At 50.4% G+C, this 17,371-nt stretch overlaps 6 protein-coding genes and 1 non-coding gene across 7 annotated transcripts; 2 read left to right on the top strand and 5 right to left on the bottom strand.

Annotated features, from left to right (window-relative positions):
* Nucleotides 1-3,257: 3,257 nt before the first annotated feature.
* On the bottom strand, nt 3,258-4,928 carry PV10_08101 (uncharacterized protein; the record flags this gene model as incomplete). The annotated part of the gene is made up of 1 exon (XM_016373078.1): nt 3,258-4,928. One exon carries the CDS (start codon nt 4,926-4,928, stop codon nt 3,258-3,260), a length of 1,671 nt encoding a protein of 556 aa, XP_016219989.1.
* A 1,345-nt stretch (nt 4,929-6,273) lies between these two features.
* On the top strand, nt 6,274-6,813 carry PV10_08100 (uncharacterized protein; the record flags this gene model as incomplete). Its single annotated transcript, XM_016373077.1, has 1 exon — nt 6,274-6,813. The coding sequence occupies one exon, from the start codon at nt 6,274-6,276 to the stop codon at nt 6,811-6,813; it is 540 nt and encodes a 179-aa protein (XP_016219988.1).
* On the bottom strand, nt 6,813-9,281 carry PV10_08099 (uncharacterized protein). Its single transcript, XM_016373076.1, has 2 exons — nt 8,891-9,281; nt 6,813-8,813 (listed from the first exon to the last, which is right to left on the bottom strand). Exons 1-2 carry the CDS (start codon nt 8,947-8,949, stop codon nt 7,085-7,087), a joined length of 1,788 nt encoding a protein of 595 aa, XP_016219987.1. The 5' UTR covers nt 8,950-9,281; the 3' UTR covers nt 6,813-7,084.
* Nucleotides 9,282-9,446: 165 nt separating this feature from the next.
* Nucleotides 9,447-10,372, top strand: PV10_08098 (uncharacterized protein). Its single transcript, XM_016373075.1, has one exon. It carries the CDS (start codon nt 9,486-9,488, stop codon nt 10,158-10,160), a length of 675 nt encoding a protein of 224 aa, XP_016219986.1. The 5' UTR covers nt 9,447-9,485; the 3' UTR covers nt 10,161-10,372.
* Nucleotides 10,043-11,257, bottom strand: PV10_08097 (uncharacterized protein). Its single transcript, XM_016373074.1, has 2 exons — nt 11,042-11,257; nt 10,043-10,905 (listed from the first exon to the last, which is right to left on the bottom strand). Exons 1-2 carry the CDS (start codon nt 11,083-11,085, stop codon nt 10,296-10,298), a joined length of 654 nt encoding a protein of 217 aa, XP_016219985.1. The 5' UTR covers nt 11,086-11,257; the 3' UTR covers nt 10,043-10,295.
* Nucleotides 11,258-14,431: 3,174 nt separating this feature from the next.
* On the bottom strand, nt 14,432-14,552 carry PV10_08096. Its single transcript has one exon. It is a non-coding gene; the product is annotated as a tRNA-Ser (tRNA).
* Nucleotides 14,553-14,725: 173 nt separating this feature from the next.
* PV10_08095 (uncharacterized protein) lies at nt 14,726-17,250 on the bottom strand. The gene has a single exon (XM_016373073.1). It carries the CDS (start codon nt 16,951-16,953, stop codon nt 14,860-14,862), a length of 2,094 nt encoding a protein of 697 aa, XP_016219984.1. The 5' UTR covers nt 16,954-17,250; the 3' UTR covers nt 14,726-14,859.
* Between the last annotated feature and the right edge of the window lie 121 nt (nt 17,251-17,371).

Here is a 17,371-nt window from a genome sequence, read left to right as displayed (position 1 = left end):
CCGCGGCAAAAAGGGAAAGCCTCAGAACAGAACCAGATGATGCTCGTGACAGTCTTGTGTCGAACCTCGATCTCAGTCTGCTCCAGTACATTTCAAGGTTCACAGAGTCTGAACCTATCGCAACAACAGAGGCTGACCCATTCTACAACCCCAATTCTGTTGCTTCCAGCAAGCTGTTCACCACCACCAGTGCTCCCCCGGACAATTCAAATTTCAAAGACATCAAGAACCGTTGGGAGAAAGACCTTGACTCTCTAGACGAATCTGACCAGGACTCTGTTCATCTGTTCAATATGCGAATCTCTCAGAATCTCGCAAGCCCGTCCTTGCTTGCAATCGCGTCACGACCGACAACAAGTCGAACAAGCACGGCACAGCGACCTCTTGGCTCCCCGGATGATGGAAGCCTTCGTCATCGGGTCTCTAAATCGACTCAAGTAACACAACACAGCGTTGTGGAGCATAATCGTCGGCCTTCAGATCCCTTGACAAAGCTCATGTTCGAGGGTAAACTTGATAGGGGATTGTCGCAAACTCATCGGAGGACTGCCACCTCAACGTCTTGCGGATTATCTCAATCAAGCCTTCATAAGCGACCAGTCGTGGATGATTCATCATCTTTCTACTGGAGTGATGGCGATGTTGCTGATTCCGAAGATCCAACGGCCTGTTCACGCAGACGTAACCCAAACAGTATAGCGATTGGTGGAAGATCTGAATCAATAAGTCTCCCTGTCACGACACCTAGCGACAAGATGCCGCAGACGAGAACGGAAGAGTCGGCTTGGTTTGGTCGCAAGGGCTTCAACAGCGACCAGTCGAAATCATACTCACCAGAAGGCTCCATCAGAAATCGAAGTTTGAGCTTGCCGGAGGCAAGGGCCTGTCTTGTCGAATACACTACAGAGCGCAACAGACGTCACCGAACCGAAGAGAACGAAAGATTTAGTGAGATTAGCGCAAGCGTGCTCCAGACAGACGGAGTCCATAAACTCACGGAGCAAAGTGCTCAAGCCCTAAGAGACGCTGCCAGTGAACGCATGAGTGAGGTTGATTCCACCACTCTGAGGCTTAAACATTCGAATTAGGTATTCCCCATTGTTCCAGCTTCCTCCGCATCGGAAAATCAAATTTTCAGGACATGCACCCGACCGACTTCGCAAAGTCGAACTCATTGGCAGCGTAAAAGACCCTCCCAAGTATCTGGCCATAATCAACAAAGCCCTCTTGATTCTGCTAAAAATGTAATGCAGAGGTCACCTCGAAGAACTGCTAACAAGCTAGACGAACCTTATTTGGGAAAACTCCTGACCACGCCAGTTGATAATAGAGATGGTAGCAGAGGAAACTCAGACGTCACCAGCAAAGAAAGCTCGGGTGTTGCAGGTATTGTGGATGTCTCCAATGAAAGGCAGACGACTACTTCAGGTGTAAGGAACGGACAAAGAGTCGTGGAGGTCGATGGGGAGAACCACTCTTGCACAACAGCACCCAAGAGCGCCGCAGGAGATACTCTGGATCCTTCCCAAGAGAAGCTGAATGGCCAGGGAGAACCCAGTCTACTCCATCTAGGAAAGCATTTCAATATCACGCCCAACAAGTCTGGGAAAGAAATTCAACCAAAATTTGATAATCCAGCAAAAGAAGTCCTTCGTCTATGGACACGATTTCCTAGTCATGAAAGAGCTGAAAGGATTGGCTCAACAGGGGCAAAGGACAGTGTTGCAGTACGTGATTTTGCAACGGGCCGAGACGCGGATCGCGAGTCATTGCAATCAGAAGCATCTCTGAACCTTATCAAGGTTGACCTGCGTGCCCAAAGATCATGGAGAAGGCTCACATTTGTGAAAAGGGGACAGCTGGAAAAGGGGAAGAGTAAAAGCATGACGCTTCCGAGACTCAAGGGCGTGGACATGGTGAGTTCCGGAAAGAAGAGGGGCCGGACGGGCCTTGCTGGAAGATGGAAACGTCTGTACCGCAGTAACAGTCTGCATCTCAAGGCACCTAACGAGTATGGAGTGGGGAGCAAGGACAGCGTCGGGGAAAGCACAGTGGGATACAAAATTGAAGATGTTGTCAACATCAGACATGCTGCCAGCAATGACACAGTGAGGTGTCTCAACTTGGATGGCGCATCCGAAACACCTCATCGTCGTCAACGAGACGCGGCAGGGCAAAGTCCAAACGAACTGGTACAGACTTTTGCCCCGTTGGATTCCCAACCCTGGACTCAGGTGTACCGGTCATGTGTGGGGTCCTTGTCGGCACTGAAGAGTGAAGGTGAGCTTGGAAGCCCAAGCGAGAGTGGGATGGAGAATCATGTACAGGACGCTGAGGCGCGTGAGTTGACCAGTGAGAGCACAACGAGTTTTGTCATAAAGTTGGAGAGGACTAAAGAGGCGGCAAGGCTGAAACTGATTGAGCAAGGCGAGCAAATGGGAGGCATGGGGGCCAGTCTCACGTCGACACCGAGCGTGAATTAGAGCTACGGCCGTGTGCAATTACAAATGCGTATTGGTATCAATTCTGGAAGGGAAGTTTGGAATGAATGGAGTTTTTGATCATTGCGACTGCAACAGACTATCAAGGAGGGCTGAGTGCCAGACCAAGGAACTAAGAAGGCATTTCTATCGTCCATTGGATTATTCAACCGTTCAACCAAATCTCCGGTTGATCTACTGGCATTGACCCGAATCATGAAATGAATATGGTAATCGGTAACTGAATGCTGCGTTGGCCCGGCAGGGGACTTACAGATCCTCGGTTTTTCCAAGCAGGGGATGTCGGTTTGTCGGTTAAGGAATATCAAGAACCATAATCATGACCTAGGAATAGCCACTGCCATAGCCTTGGCCAGATCCATACCCATAGCTTCCCATCCAACCCGCTTCCCGTGTACTGGCAGGTCGAAGGCTTGATTTCCAGTCCCCCAAGTGAATCCGGCGAAAGAAGACGAGCTGAGTCGAGCGTTGCGTCTAATGTAAGAAGAAGACGAGAAAAGAGATCGGTTGAGATGAATCCGACACTGACAGGACGTACAGAATAGAACAGACAAGATGACGAATGTCTCTCCTGTCCTATCTTTTTTTTCGATTTTATGTTGCTGTTGGAGTCTGCCTTCGCGGGGGTTGCAGACTGAACTCGCAAGCTGGAAGAAAAGTGAAAATGTAAAAAGAAAATGAAAAAGCTCTGTAGTAACTTTGTCGTCGCATCTCTCCAATAATTTGTCTGTCGGAGCCGTCTGTGGGTGGCGGTCATCAGTGATGTCGGTTCCACAAGCGCACAAGCACAATGGCCATGTGGACCATGAAAGGAGTCATGCGATGATCAAAGACGGTTGACCTGCTGCTCCATGATCCCAGTCCCGATGCACCAGAAACGACTGATGGAGTCGCGTGAGAGCGGTGGGAGGTTGAAGATGATGGGGATGACGATGTAAAGGAGGCGGGAGATAACGATGTCGCTACACCTGTGCTCAGGATCGACGATGCATTGTGGCTGACTATACCACCGGTGCTGTAGATAGCACCAGTGCCGTTGTCATGACCATAGGCGAATGTGAGTGTGCCGTTGTAGGTTGAAGAAGAGGCTGTACAGGTGACAGGAACGGCAGGGTCCGCATAGACATTGGCTGTGCAGGGCAAGGTGGGCATGTCGATCGTGCTGGTGGTATTGAGACTAGTGGTCGACGTGTATGTCAGAGTGGTGGTCGTGGTGCTGGTCGTGCTTGATGTCATGGAGATGGTGGTAGTGGCCGCGGAGTCGAGGGCGGGGGCACCCTCGCCAGTCTCCACTGGTTCAATACTGCTGCTGCCATCACCATCGACATGTGTCGCTTGCACCAGCTGCCGGGCGGTTGGGCTGAGATTCAGATTCACTTGCAAGAGCATGAACACGCGGCTGAGAACGCGGAAGAGACGAGGCGGCTGGCTTAGAGATCTTGAGCCAGCATTGCTGTCGGCTGTCGCTGTAGCGATCAGAGTATTGGTTGTGGTGCTAGTAGTGTGGTGAGAGGTAGTATGATGAGACGAGACATGTGAACTACTATCGGTACTGGAGGTGGTGAATGCAGGAGTAGAGGTGTCATTGTCATTGACAGTGAGCGGCGTGACCATTGTGACAAGACCTGATGAGACACACGAAGTGGGCGTTGTTGACTGTGCGACCTCCATGGAGTTGTTGTTGGTAGATGTTCCTACAGCGGTGGTAACTTCAAACAACTCAGATGATGACGACAAACTGCTATTGTAGCCGAATGCGTCATCAATCTGGCTGGAGGAAGATTTGGCCGCAGTGGTGATTGGGTCCTCTGGGTATGTAGTGGTTAAGACAGGTCCTGCAGTGGTTTCAGCAGGGGGATCAGCAAAAGTTGTAGTTGCAGCCTCAGTTTCTGTTTCAGGTCCCATTGTCATGATATCTGCGTCTGTGTCTGTATCTGTATCGGTACCAATGACGGTCACCACCTCAGGGGTATCTGTGTTGTTGGCCTCCAGAGTTGTCATCGCAGCAGGTATACTGGGTTCTTGTGTATTGGTGACAGTTCCAAAGACAACTCCTAGAGGGTCAGTCTCACTGGGGATGACAGCGCTAGACGATGAAGTGGTAGAATTGACATAGACGGTCGTGGTAGTAGTAAGATTCAGGACGGTGGTGGTCATAGTGGACTGGGCAGGCTCTTCAGATTCCGGGAGGACAGGAATTCCAACGTGAATGTTGGCATGACGAGCAAGGAGATGGGAATTTGTGATGACCGGCCAAGTAGGAGTGGTGAGATGAGACAGTGCTGGTAGAAAGAGACCATTGTTAGTTTGCTTTGACTTGATGGGAAGAGGGTTGAACGAACCTGGTCCGGTCACATCAGGGAGTCTGGCTGTGACAAGGAAGAGATGAGCGATTGCAATGACAACAATCAGTGGAAGGGACTTCATGTTTGATGGCGATTGCAATTGCGCGGCTGGGGGTGATGAATCACAAGAGTTCACAAAAGATGGCCGTTGACCTCCGAAGGGAACAAGTGAGCTATCTCGATGGTTTGGAGACAAAGCCAGGGAAATAATGAGCGAGGGACGTTGTACCTTATAGGCAAGAGAGAGTGGATGGGAAGCGGATGATCTCTGAGGAAGAGGGGGGAGAGGGAGGAAGAAGAGGAAGAGGGAGAGGGAGAGGGAGAGGCAGCAGATCAGATCTCACCGCTTGGCATAAAAGTTGTGGGATGATATTCACTGCGCAGTATGGTGGTTGTCACGGCGATCCCAGACGTGACTCTTGATATTCACAAAGGCCCAGGGGTGGCCTCAATGAGTGGGCGGAGTGGGGAGATCAAAGGTCTGGCAGAATCAACCACTGTTCTCCCAGTTCCTTAGTGCCATTTCGACTGTTCTATCAACATGGGGGGTGGGGGGGTGATAGCACACATTGGATGAAGTGACCAAGTATGTACCAGGTATAAATGTCTGATTAGACTCAATGCATAGAACAAGGCTGGTGTTGTAAAGGGGTAATCAAGATAGATGGCATTGGACTTCATGCCAGACAGAACATCTTCCAGGCTTGCCTCGACGAGATGATGCATGATTTGGTCCACACAAAGAGGTTATGAGCGCAAATACTTTCGCCTTTGCAAACTGTTGGTCAGATGTCTTTACCAGCCAATTTCTCATCACCACCCAAGGATGAGCGCATTCTTCAGACCCCCTTTAGAGGCGATGAAATGGGGCATTTTTGGACACACTCACTATGCCATGGCTTGAAATAGAGGCTCAATCCAGTTGCTGTGTTCTTTTAGACATGCAGAGATGCATTAATGTATGAAGTCTCAATATATAGAAAGGAAGTCCTGATACTTGAGGTCATATTTGCCTTCGAATCCCGTGATGCCCTGACCCCGTGACTCTGTCGAAATGACTCGTGATTCAAATTTATACTCTCCGCACTGACTCGTTTCATCCTTCCCCGAATCTCTCCCCCAATCATTCCTCATCCGAATCAACCTCGGCAGCACGTTTATGGAATATATCGAATAGGCATCTCGGCCCATGTATATCCGGGAATCCAAATCACAGTTCCCTTGTAGACGTCCATTTCACAGAAGTCTTGAAAGATCTAGTCTGCAAATGCTACAGTCATAGAGAACAGGGACGACTTCGACACGAACACATCGTGCTCCCAGTAACTCAACTCCAACTCCAATCACATCGTCTCTTCTCATCTCGTCTTACTCGTATATTTACATTCATATATCCATATCCTTTCTCGATGTCTACGTCCCTTACAATGAATCTCCCTCCCGATTTAGACCAACCATGGTGTCGAGAACTGCTTTCAAGCCCCGGGACAGAGATCGTCAGCCAACCCACAGCCAAGTCAGACCACGTGGACTTCCGACTATCCAACAGCATGTTTTCACGCACGCTGTACACACCGACGGGGATTCGGGCACAGATCAACTTCCGCAGGCCGACCAAGGAGCCCGACGCCGCCCGACCTTGGGAATTTTGTTTCTTGTTGTCAGTGGGCGACGGTCTTGACGGTAAGACTGGCAGGGCACATGGCGGCTTCAATGCCCTCCTCCTCGATCAGATCACAGGTACTGTGGCCGCTGAGGCCAGTGGCGCTTTTGCCCCGGCTACTGCCACCATGACCGTCGACTACAAGGCTCCCATTGATACCCCAGGCATCATCTTATGTCGTGGCTGGGCTATCGATATCACGGGGAGGAAGAATTGGATCAAGGGAAGCATCGAGGATCCCTCCGGCAAAGTTTTCGCCTCCGCAAAGGCTCTGTTTGTCAGTCCTAGAATTCAGAACTTATGATTTGGTCATGGTTTGGTGTATCAGAAACCTGCTAGATCATTATAGACCAGGGAAGTATAGACTTTATCTCAGATCAGGCCTTTACTCCTCGTTGCAAGTCAAATTCAATCCTCCCAATCCACCCAACCCTCCCCTTTTGCATTTTTTAGGGAGGACTTTTTATGTTTTGGCATGCCATACTCGATGAACGGCATCCAGCCAACCATGAAAGTATTCATGAGCCCACCCATCTTCAAAGAAATGCGACCCATCCCAGCAGCAAACTAACAAATCAAACAGTGGACAATTGTTCCGCCACGACCACTTTGACCGCCATGCCCCATCCATCTCTGCCTCCAACCCAATTCTTCTTTTTGCCGACCTTAGCCACGTTCTTCGCAAAGCTATCCACCCGCACCCGACCCGTGAGAGGATCCTCATCTTCATCCTCGTCTCCGTCCTCGTGAATATCTTGTTTCACTACGCCGCTAGTGCTAGATTTGCGGATGGAGATGGTAAGCTCGACGCCCATTTTGTTACCTGCTTTACCCAGATCGTCCACAAAGCGAGCAGATAGCCAAAGTCTCATCTTTGCACCGATAGAACCGGTAGGGTAGATCTGTCCGATAAGCCACGCCACGATTCCTGCATAGTTGCACCACCACACTTCTTCTGGAGTCAAGATGCCGGCAACCCGATGTTTGAATTGTGCTTCACGTGGTGGCAGTTCCCCTTCATAGCGATTCTCCAACATCAGAGCAATCGTGGCCCGAGATGAGTGTGACAGGCCATGTGCAGACGACAAGACACCACTAATTGGACAGTATAATGCCGACACAGAAGCAATCTCCTTTCCGTTGGTGGAGTGATAGTACATCAAGTTTGCAAGGGCTTCGATATGGTGGTGCGTAATCGTCTTAGGAATGGCTTTTCCCAACGCAGGCGATGGCAATGCGCTCATTAACAGAGCTTTGAAATGTCCAGCAGAAACGCGAGCAAATGGTGCCGACGCCACAGCGATTGGATCTTGTGCTCGGATTTCCCGTGGGAGCTGGTTGAACAAGAAACCCTCTCGCACGCCACCCTGACAGAACCGAGCATCCAGAGGTCGGATCGCAAGTGCGTTGGACAGTGCGTTGATCAAGAATGCCACTGCGGGGACTTGATATCTCCGACGATCAGACACGCGGAAGATTTTCTCTGCATCTTGGGCCACTTGCTTGAGCCTCTCGGTGTCGGTCAACTCAGCCCTACTGACTTTGAAGCCATTGATGATGGAGATAGGGTAATCATGTCCATGAATTTGACTTTCACTCAAGAGCAGATATCCCCATCCTCGAAATCCTCCGCCGGATAGATAAAGATGCCAGCCGCCTTCATCCTCGGCGTGCCTGATAAGCTCGGGAGGGATCTCAAGTTCGTTGTACGCATTTTGGAAGTTTGTTCTGATCTCCTGTCTAAATTCCTGCTTGGCTTTTTCAGGGTCTTTGGCTTTCTCGCAGTCGGCCAGCCGCTTGGTCAGAGCTGCTGCACCGTATGGAAAGGAGATAGCAACCCGAGGACTGGTGCGAACCACACCGCCATCGTGGATGATCCACGTGATCTGGGCACTGCCTCCACCCAGATCCATCACCAGGCCTCGAACACTGTCAAAGCTACTGACGATTCCCATGGCACCAATATTTCCCTCCTGGGCGGGGGTCAACATTTCCACGGTGAGACCAGTTCTATCCTTGATATGATCCCTGAATTCTTGTGAGTTCACTGCCGTTCGAGTGGCCTCGGTTGCAATGATGCGGATCCGGTCTTTAGCGACACCAAATTCCTGACACACGAGACAGAAGCGGCGCAGCTCTGCCGTGACATTCTTCATGATACGATCTGGGATGGGGATCCTTTCTCCGGTCTCGGGGTCATGCTGGGCCTCATACAACGAAATGCCGAGCCGGTCCTGGTAGAGGGTGGGTAGAATCCTTGATGTTGGAGGAGACAGGTCGGATATGGAAAAGCGAATTCCATTGCTTTTGGACGTAAGAGTGTGGTCAGATTCTTTCGCAAGGAGAAAGACGAGAATAGTGGTATGAAATGAAAGCCTCACCTGCCCATGTCCACCAAGCCGACCAGGTGCTCGTTCGACATGACCCTTCGATGTCGCATCTTGATGAGGATTTGGAGTGCGCGTCTGGGAATTTAAGGTGAGGGCTTATGGCAATGTCGTAGGGGCTTATGCCTGTCTGACCGTGAAGTAACAAAGGTGGAAACGAGTTAGCTTGGGGAGAAGAACAAAGAAAGCACCAGCTATGGCCTGACAAGAATGCCTGTGGCTGGCTAGATAACGACGTAATTGTCCTGCTTGGCTTGGAATTGGCGAAGTAGACTGAGGGATCGCAAGAGGGGCCGTTCAAGTCCGAGTGTATATCAAGTACCAACACCCATCAGAGTAGATACATCTCTGTTCCGTCGAGTTTCCAGATAAAAGAAGAGCAAGAAATCAAAAGTCGATTGGAAGAAATTGAGCTGAACTGAGGAGCTGAACCTTAGATACTGGATTGGGAAAGCACGGATTACTGAGTTGCGGACGGAAAGTTCGACCGACAAACATTAAAACATGTGACTTAGAGTTCAACATCGTGGTTAATCCACCAACATCATTCCCATAGAATCGACAACTCCTGCAAGGCATCGTCATCAAGATGTCTTCGCATTATCATGATCATGACCATGGGAATCACCATGGCCACAACCACAGCCACGGCGACGGCCACGATCACTCCCACGATTTAGAACCTGCCCTTCAGTCGAATCTGTACAACCAGATCGACTTTGACAGCATCATTACACTCAACGAGGCCGAGACCCGATCGGGAGCAGGGATTGTGAAAAAGACATGGGACGAACGTCTCAACGAGGAGCCGGTGCTCGAAAGTGACGCAGACGAACAGTTGTTGATGCATATCCCTTTCGCCGCATCCTGCAAATTGTACTCGATCCTGGTCCGCTCATCGGACTCGGACTCTGCACCACAGACTCTCAAACTATTCCGGAATCGCGACGACATGGATTTTGGTATGGCGACAGATCTTAAGCCCACACAGACCGTGAATCTCCCGAGGAGCAATGATGTGGCTGATATTCCATTGAACCGCGCTCTCTGGAACGGCACTACCTCGATCAATCTGTTTTTCGAGGACAATCATTCGGGCGGAGACGAGGATGTCACTCGTGTTAGCTATCTGGGATTCAAAGGAGACTTTATCGCTCTGAACCGGGAACCAGTCCATGTCCTCTATGAAGCAGCTGCCAACCCCAAAGACCATAAAGTCATTCAAGGCTTGACCAACACCAACGAGAGTATGCCAGGACAGTAGAATGGGTCGTCCAAGAATCATGTATCTCTATCCTCGCAGCCCCTCCAGGGGCGCGCAATGTCGGCGCTAAATTGCATTCAAATGTACCAACACCATAAATCATGAGTGGGCGCACAATAGGCTCCCAGTAGTTCTTCAAGACGCCTCCAATGCAACTTTCCTCTGCCGGGCTCTTTCCTTCTGTCTCTGAACCTTCTCTTGTTCCAACTCGAGTTCCGTCTTGGGAGCGTCAGGCAAGGTCCCCTCGCCAATGACAGCACCTTCAGGCACGTCCGGCAGAACAGTGGCACCTTCGAGCTCCCTCTCCATAGCTTCCAACTCATCCTCGACCTCATCTTCGTCCTCGTTGGACATTTGTCCAGCCAAGGCCTCACTGATCTCCTGTTGATAGCGCCTGGCTTCCTCGTTGTCTGCCATCATCTTCTCCACTCCTTCCAAACCACCCATCTCCTTGTGGATCTGGTTCAACACCTGAGTGCCCTGCTGCAACCCAAACACCACGTCCTTTTGCACCAGAGCGAACTCGACGCTGCTGGTCAATTTCTCGAGTTGTTCCAGCTGTGAATCCGTCTTGGACAGCAATGACTCTTGATATTTCTTCCGCCGTAGCGCCAGGAGAGCTTTGGCTTTGTCGCCCTTGGCGAGGCATTCACGCGCAATCTCCGTTTCGCGGCTCGTGATGACGGTAATGCGCTTCTGGTATTGCCGGAGCTTGTCTCGCTGGTTCTTCATGTCGAGGATTGCTCTGTGATGGGAGAGAAGAGACGAGTAAGCATTTCATGTTCGTTTCGCGATCGCAGGAGATCTCATGGACAGGATAATAGGGTCATTGGAGGAGATTGTCCCCGAAAAAGGCACACCAAGGGTGACGAAAAACATACCGGTCCTGCGCAGAGATCTTGTTCGAGCTCTGAGAGTTACCCATCTTGGCTGCAGCATTCTGTCCGGATGGAAGGGGTGGAAGGGAATGCGTGCAATCCTGGCAGTGAGATACACTGCCAATGCAGATATATGCGATGTAGTGGGGACGTAAATGGTTGATGTTTGATAAGTGGCTATCTAGATGAAGTGGATTCTGGTTGGGTGGTGACAGATTGGCAACATGACTAAGAGACAGCGATGTAAAGTGGCAGGTAGGACACGTGGGACTTACGGAGCACCGGGGATATGCCGCTTTTAAAATCACTTTCGCACCCTATTGGTAAAGGCGACAGGTCAGTGGGGGTAGCTGACCTAAGCTCCATGACGTTTGGCGCGCCCTGCAGTCAACTTTGTTTACTCCTCGGCTGGAAGAACGTGAAGATAGAGGCACGGAAGCCTGAGAGGGAGCACCCATTTCTCGAAGTGTAGGTAACTATATTCCATTGGTATATATATGAAGCTGTGCAGAGAAGTTGGCCTATCGATCAAGGTACGCGCCCATGCCCGACACAGAGCGAATCCTTCGCCGATAAGATGCGGCTCATAGCTGTTAGTGACCAGGCTGACAACCCCGGCTCAAGAAGGCGATCGGGCAACTCCTAGCCTTCGTTGCCTTGCGCTACTTAGGCTGCTTGTGACAAGCATTACAAATTCAGGGCCTACATAGTGGATCTGGTGTTGGTCCCACGAGCATTCACTCGTACAGTGGGTAGAAGCCCCAGGTGCATCATAGGAACAGCCTCACCAAATGGGTCCATTCATTCCCTTCGCAAATAGAGTACTATGGAACTTCTTCTATAGTAGTTATGTATATTGGACCGGCTCTGCTCGAGGGAAGCATTGCGACCGTTAAAGGAGGTGTTCTTCGTCCCTTAGCTTCCTCGACTTCAAGAGTTTCGTTCTCATAGCGTATGACGTTTTCCGGACAATGCACACCGAGTGTCTGGAGACTCGATGGCCATCAAGTAGGCGACCTCGTTACAGCAGTAACCAACGTTATGCATGGAAGGACAACTCACTCCACCAGTTCATCCCTGTTCCATTGGGCACCATTGCAATATCAGCATTGTTGTATTGGTCACCATTAAGATTCAGCCGTTCTTACATAAACCTATCCAAGACTAGCCAATATGGCCTATCATCCCATATATGATGCCTGATTAAGCGAGACCACCACCAGGAGTGGAGTCAAGCTTGCACGGCTGCATACATGCCTGACGTCCTCTCCTTAGAGTGGTACTTAGAGCAGGGTGATGCGGCTCCAAGTAAAGCCTGATCATAATGTCCAAAGGTGTACTTAAAGCCCTTTGGGACTCTCTTCTTGTCAGTAGCAGCGTGCGTGGACCAAAGTCTTGACAATCTCGCGCAAGCTTCTTCAACCCCATATCCCCGATCAAGTTTACTCTCCCCATCTTACGAGCGCAATTGCTTAAATACCGAAACCCCCGGCCCCAAGTTATGGGTAACGAGCAATCCTCATATTATTGCCCCGGATGTCGCTCTACATACACAGGCGGCGGCACCAACTGGAAGCGTTGCACAACTTGCCACGAACAAGGCATCGCAGACGCGGTCTACTGTCGTAATTGTTTCGGTGACGGCTGGGACGAGGAGAAGGCTAGCTGCAATTCATGCAAGTCGAAAAGCAGCGCCTTGATCACTTTTGGCGGAACGAGCACGGCCCTTGGAGGAGGATTCAACCCAAAGCATGTCGAGAAGGTTCAATTCACCCGGGAGACAAGGCCTGATGGGACAGTTTGGGAGACGATGACCGTTTATTTCCGGGGAGAGTCGCAGGCAGAACGTTTAGTTCAAGAGGTTGCGGGTTAGGCAGTATCTACGGTATGTTCCTATCAAGTAACAGTACAGGCAGTGGAGCGTCGCTGGCCATGTAAGCCGCAAGACTAGAGACTATATCACATACGGAGTATATCGTGAAGGGTGGGACAAGGGTGACCACAGGGCAGCGTCACCTTTGTCCTTATTGAGAGGGAGCTCATGAATTGGCGGGGAGGCCGAGGGGGTTGTTCGCCGAGTGGCTGCGGGCGCCTGAGGGGCCCTTCAGGCCTAATCGACCCTCATAGGCGCCCGCAATCGTCGCTTTCAAGAGTTAAAGTACGCGTTCTGGCTGCCCAAGTTCCGGGAGCGGGCCACTACAAATAATGTCACATTGCATACAATACACCACATTCTTTCATGCTACATGGTATTCGGGTCACGGTGCGCAGCCTGAATATTCTTCAATCTCTATCTTCTTGAATTCCTAATGACCACATCACCGTCAAGTTCTTCTTCCCCGCTGTGGAAGTACATCACCCTCATTGTTGCAACATCTCCGAACCGACCGCCACGAGTGATCATGACACTGGCGATGATAATTGGCATTGCAGGGACTACTATTTTCGCTTGATTCATTTCGCACAAGTACGTTCTCAATAACGTTGCCGTTGATGGTTATGGTGGCAGATCTGGTTCTGCAACTGTCAGGGTTGTCAGTATCTTGCAAGACTACCACTTGTCCGACACCAAGGTGAATTAACGAACGGGTCATCTCTTACCCATTATTGTTATCGCAAAGGTTCGGTCTAGAATGACAATCGCAGGCACAACGGAGGTCGTAAGCGTAGCGAGGTTCTGAATCGTGGTTACTATCACCGCCAAGAGGGCTCACTAGGTGAACGATAGACCTGGATCTGCCTTGCCGGTCGACTGTCCGGATGTGGCATTCGACTCGATATAATTCATATTCTCGGTAGGTTTCGCCGTCAGTGCTGATAAGCCAGATATCGCGAGATGACATATCTCGTTGCCGTGTCTGAGGAACTTGGGAAGCAAAAGCGATAAATTCGCAGTGATACTGATGAGCAAATGTGCCTTTTGTCACATATGTTGATCAAGGCAAGCACAGAAGTCGCCGCAACATCTTTATAGACAGACATGAGTTGCATGGACAAACGGATGGTTAATGCTTAGGTATAATGTTCGTTTGTCCCATCAAACAGAGGTTAGGTATCTACTTCGTCCTTCCATGCCACACAGCGGATCCGTAATGCCCGAGTACAAGGTGAGAAAAGGCTGAACATATGACATATTGAAAGCAACCAGATGCACATTATGGCGGCAGGTTTATTGGGCTATCTCAAGAGAAATTATACCGGTTATTGCTCAAAGATGGTACCCAAAAGCTTACTGCGGTCGTAAGTTTGCAGATGTACCTGATTTGCTAGATAGTGGTATAGGAACTGCCAAGTCTCAATGCCAAGGCACAAGAACCAGGTCGGGGCTTGATCAAAAAGAAAAGCAAGATCAGAAACCGAATTTTGAATGAGACAAAGATCAAAAAGAAATGTCGACGTGGACAGGATTTGAACCTGTGCCTCCGAAGAGATGTGATCTCAGTATATGACACAATATCCGAGAATAACTGTGTCAAATTCTAGTCACACGCCTTAACCGCTCGGCCACCGCGTCTTTGTGCTTGATAGAAGCCAATTTGACACTATTTGCCACTTACAAAAAATATATACCTTTCATTACTTTGGGCAAAATCGTTGCCACCATTTACCTCCCTCTTCGCCTCGAGCAACCTTCTAACTCACGACTGTATTATTGACACATTGCACACAAACCCATTAATCACTTACATCACAAGAGAAATTCCGAGTCAACAGTGTAAATGTATTGATAGTTTCATGTACATCTGAGATCATGTAAACAATCGCGCCGGTATCGATGTGACCGTAGAATTGACAGTTTCCCACAACCTTGGTCACACTATTTACAATTTACTCCTCAAGTTGGACCTCTTGTCCTCCTTGAACAGGACCTTTGAATTTGGGTAAGGATCAAAGACAACATCATTCAATGGGTTGAGCTCGCTGGCGCGGTGGAAGAGATCCTCATAGACCTTGCCATCATAGCGACCCAAAGAGCTGTCGAGTTGCCAATCGGGGAATTTCCAGGCATCGACTAGTCGGATTGTGTGAGGTCGGATCTCCTCGAGAAGTTTCATGACGGCTTTTGTGCGGGCAAGGGTGATTTGGCGCACAGTGACGGCTGCAGAGGAATAGAATTCAGAAGCTTCCTTTTCCAACGTGCTAAGGGCGTAGAGGCGGAAGAGTTTATGAAGCAGAGTCACCGTCTCGGGATCAACCTCCTTCTTGGTCTGAGGGTCGTTGAGCGCGTCATGGAAGTTCTTGACAATCATGTATTGACCATGAGCAGTGGACAGACGCCAAAAGTCGACGAGAAGGCTGTTCCACGACTGCTTGTCTTCGTCACGATGACGCAGAGCTTCAAAGGTCAGGAATGACACACGCCATGCAAAGGCATCGACGAGGTCGGTGTCACTTCCAATCACATCGAAGGCGGCGCCAATGTCGCGGCGGCGGATGAATTCTTTGAAGATCCGGGAAGTGTCGTTGTTTCCGGCCGTGCCTTTGAGAACTGCACGAGCGGTCTTCAACAGGTATCTACTGACCTGTTGGGTGAGCATGTAGTTGTCACCTTCCCAGGTGACGGTGGGCAGGTAATCGGCATACCAGCTGCCAATGCCAGAGAAGGAGGAGTAGCCGTGACCACCGCAGGCGCGACGGCAGACCTCGAGACCCTCTGCAGCGGTGGTGGAAGCCAAAGCCTTCAATGCGCAACTGGTGGCGTGAAGATCTGCGAGAAGATCTGTACCGGCATTGAGTTCTTCTGGGCCAGGATTGCGACGAGATTCGGGTTCAGCTGTGGAGTTCATGCGCTTCTGATTCTCCTGATACATGTTGATCATGCCTCGCCCGGTGAAGTGCAAGGCATATGTAGCGGCGAGGAGAGGGAGAAGTCGAATTTGAACCATGGTGTAATTGAGGACTTGGTTTTCGCCCGGTTCACCGGCTGGGGCATCCCGATCTTGGAACTGGCGTCGAACAGCGCAATATCTGCTAGCAATGGTCACACCCCTGGCAAGAACTGAACCTGACTGGAGCACGATTGAGCTTCGAATGTAGGTGAGAGTTCCGTAGATCAGGGAAGGGTTGGATGGGCGGACGTATTTGTTGGTGGACGGATCGATACGAGAGAATCGAGCCAGCATGTTTTCATGAGGGATCTTGACGTTCTTGAACAGCAAAAAGCCATTGTCCATGGTGTTGTAGCCAAACTTGGGTCCAATGTCACCAACATGGATGTTTGGTAGGGGTTGATGGGTTTTCATGTCTCGGATCTGGGCAACAAAAGGGTGAGGCCCATAGTTTTTACCGCCAATATACAGTTGAGCCATAACGACGGCATAGTTAGCAGCCTTGCCGAGTGAGCCGATCCACCATTTAGAGGCAGTCAGGTGCGGAGAATGAAGGGTGAAGGTCTTGTCATCGGGGTTCCAGGTGGCGGTGGTTTCCAGCCCTCTGACATTGGAACCGTGTCCCAATTCAGTTTGAGCATAGCAGCCGATGATTTCATAGTTCTCTGCCTTTTCCAGAAATAGCTTGTGCTGTTCGGGGGTGCCCTGCTCACGGAGAGTGACGAGAAACATGCTGGCATGGAGGCCGTAGGGGGTGGGCTCGCTGATGAGATCATTTGCAACCTGATACTCATCCTTGGACCAGTTGTGCTTGACCTGCAGCTGTTGTAACCTCTTGCCTCTTGCCAGGGCTGCTTCAATTCTTGTGTTTCTTCCTCGAAAATAGTTTTGGGACTTGTCAAAGACCGGGTCGGCGGTGAGGATGTTTAAGATTCTCTCGTTCCTGTCTAGGACGTCTTTTGTGAAGAGGAATTCGGCTAGTTGATCAACGTTGAGGTTGGATTTTGCCCTTTCTTGGGAGAGCAACTCGGAACCCTGGGGCCCGGAAGGCTTGAGGGCCTTGACCCATTCTGGATTGGAAGGCATGATGAAGGGGAGGAGAGGAGTGAAAGTAGGGGTCAAAGGTGGGAATAGAGAAGTGGTGGGACGATTGAGAGCTGAGAAGAGGATGAGCTTTGAATAAAAAAGACAAGTCGATAGTAGGTGCAATAGCCGTATTTGGCCCGAAACACGCTGAGCGTGCTTCCCGCCTATGTCAGGGTTCAGGACAAGCGGCGGAAGAGGCAAAGACAGGCGATGATCCGAATTCTGGCCTTGGGGTCTTGGACTGGCTCGGAGTGTGGCGGGGCTTGGTCAAGGGCTAGATGAGCAGATGAGGTCAGGATGTGACGTGGAAGCATCAGATGGACGAGAAAACGATGAAAGCGTTACCTGTGCAGCTGGTCAGAGTTGCCTCGGTATCTGCCGAATAAGGTTTAGCGCAATATCAAGTTCCCTAGTGGGA

This window comes from Exophiala mesophila (genome assembly GCF_000836275.1).
Source record: "Exophiala mesophila strain CBS 40295 unplaced genomic scaffold supercont1.6, whole genome shotgun sequence".
Taxonomy (NCBI): domain Eukaryota; kingdom Fungi; phylum Ascomycota; class Eurotiomycetes; order Chaetothyriales; family Herpotrichiellaceae; genus Exophiala; species Exophiala mesophila.
The sequence above is the reverse complement of the archived record's forward strand: the minus strand, read 5'-3'. Positions and strand labels throughout refer to the sequence as shown.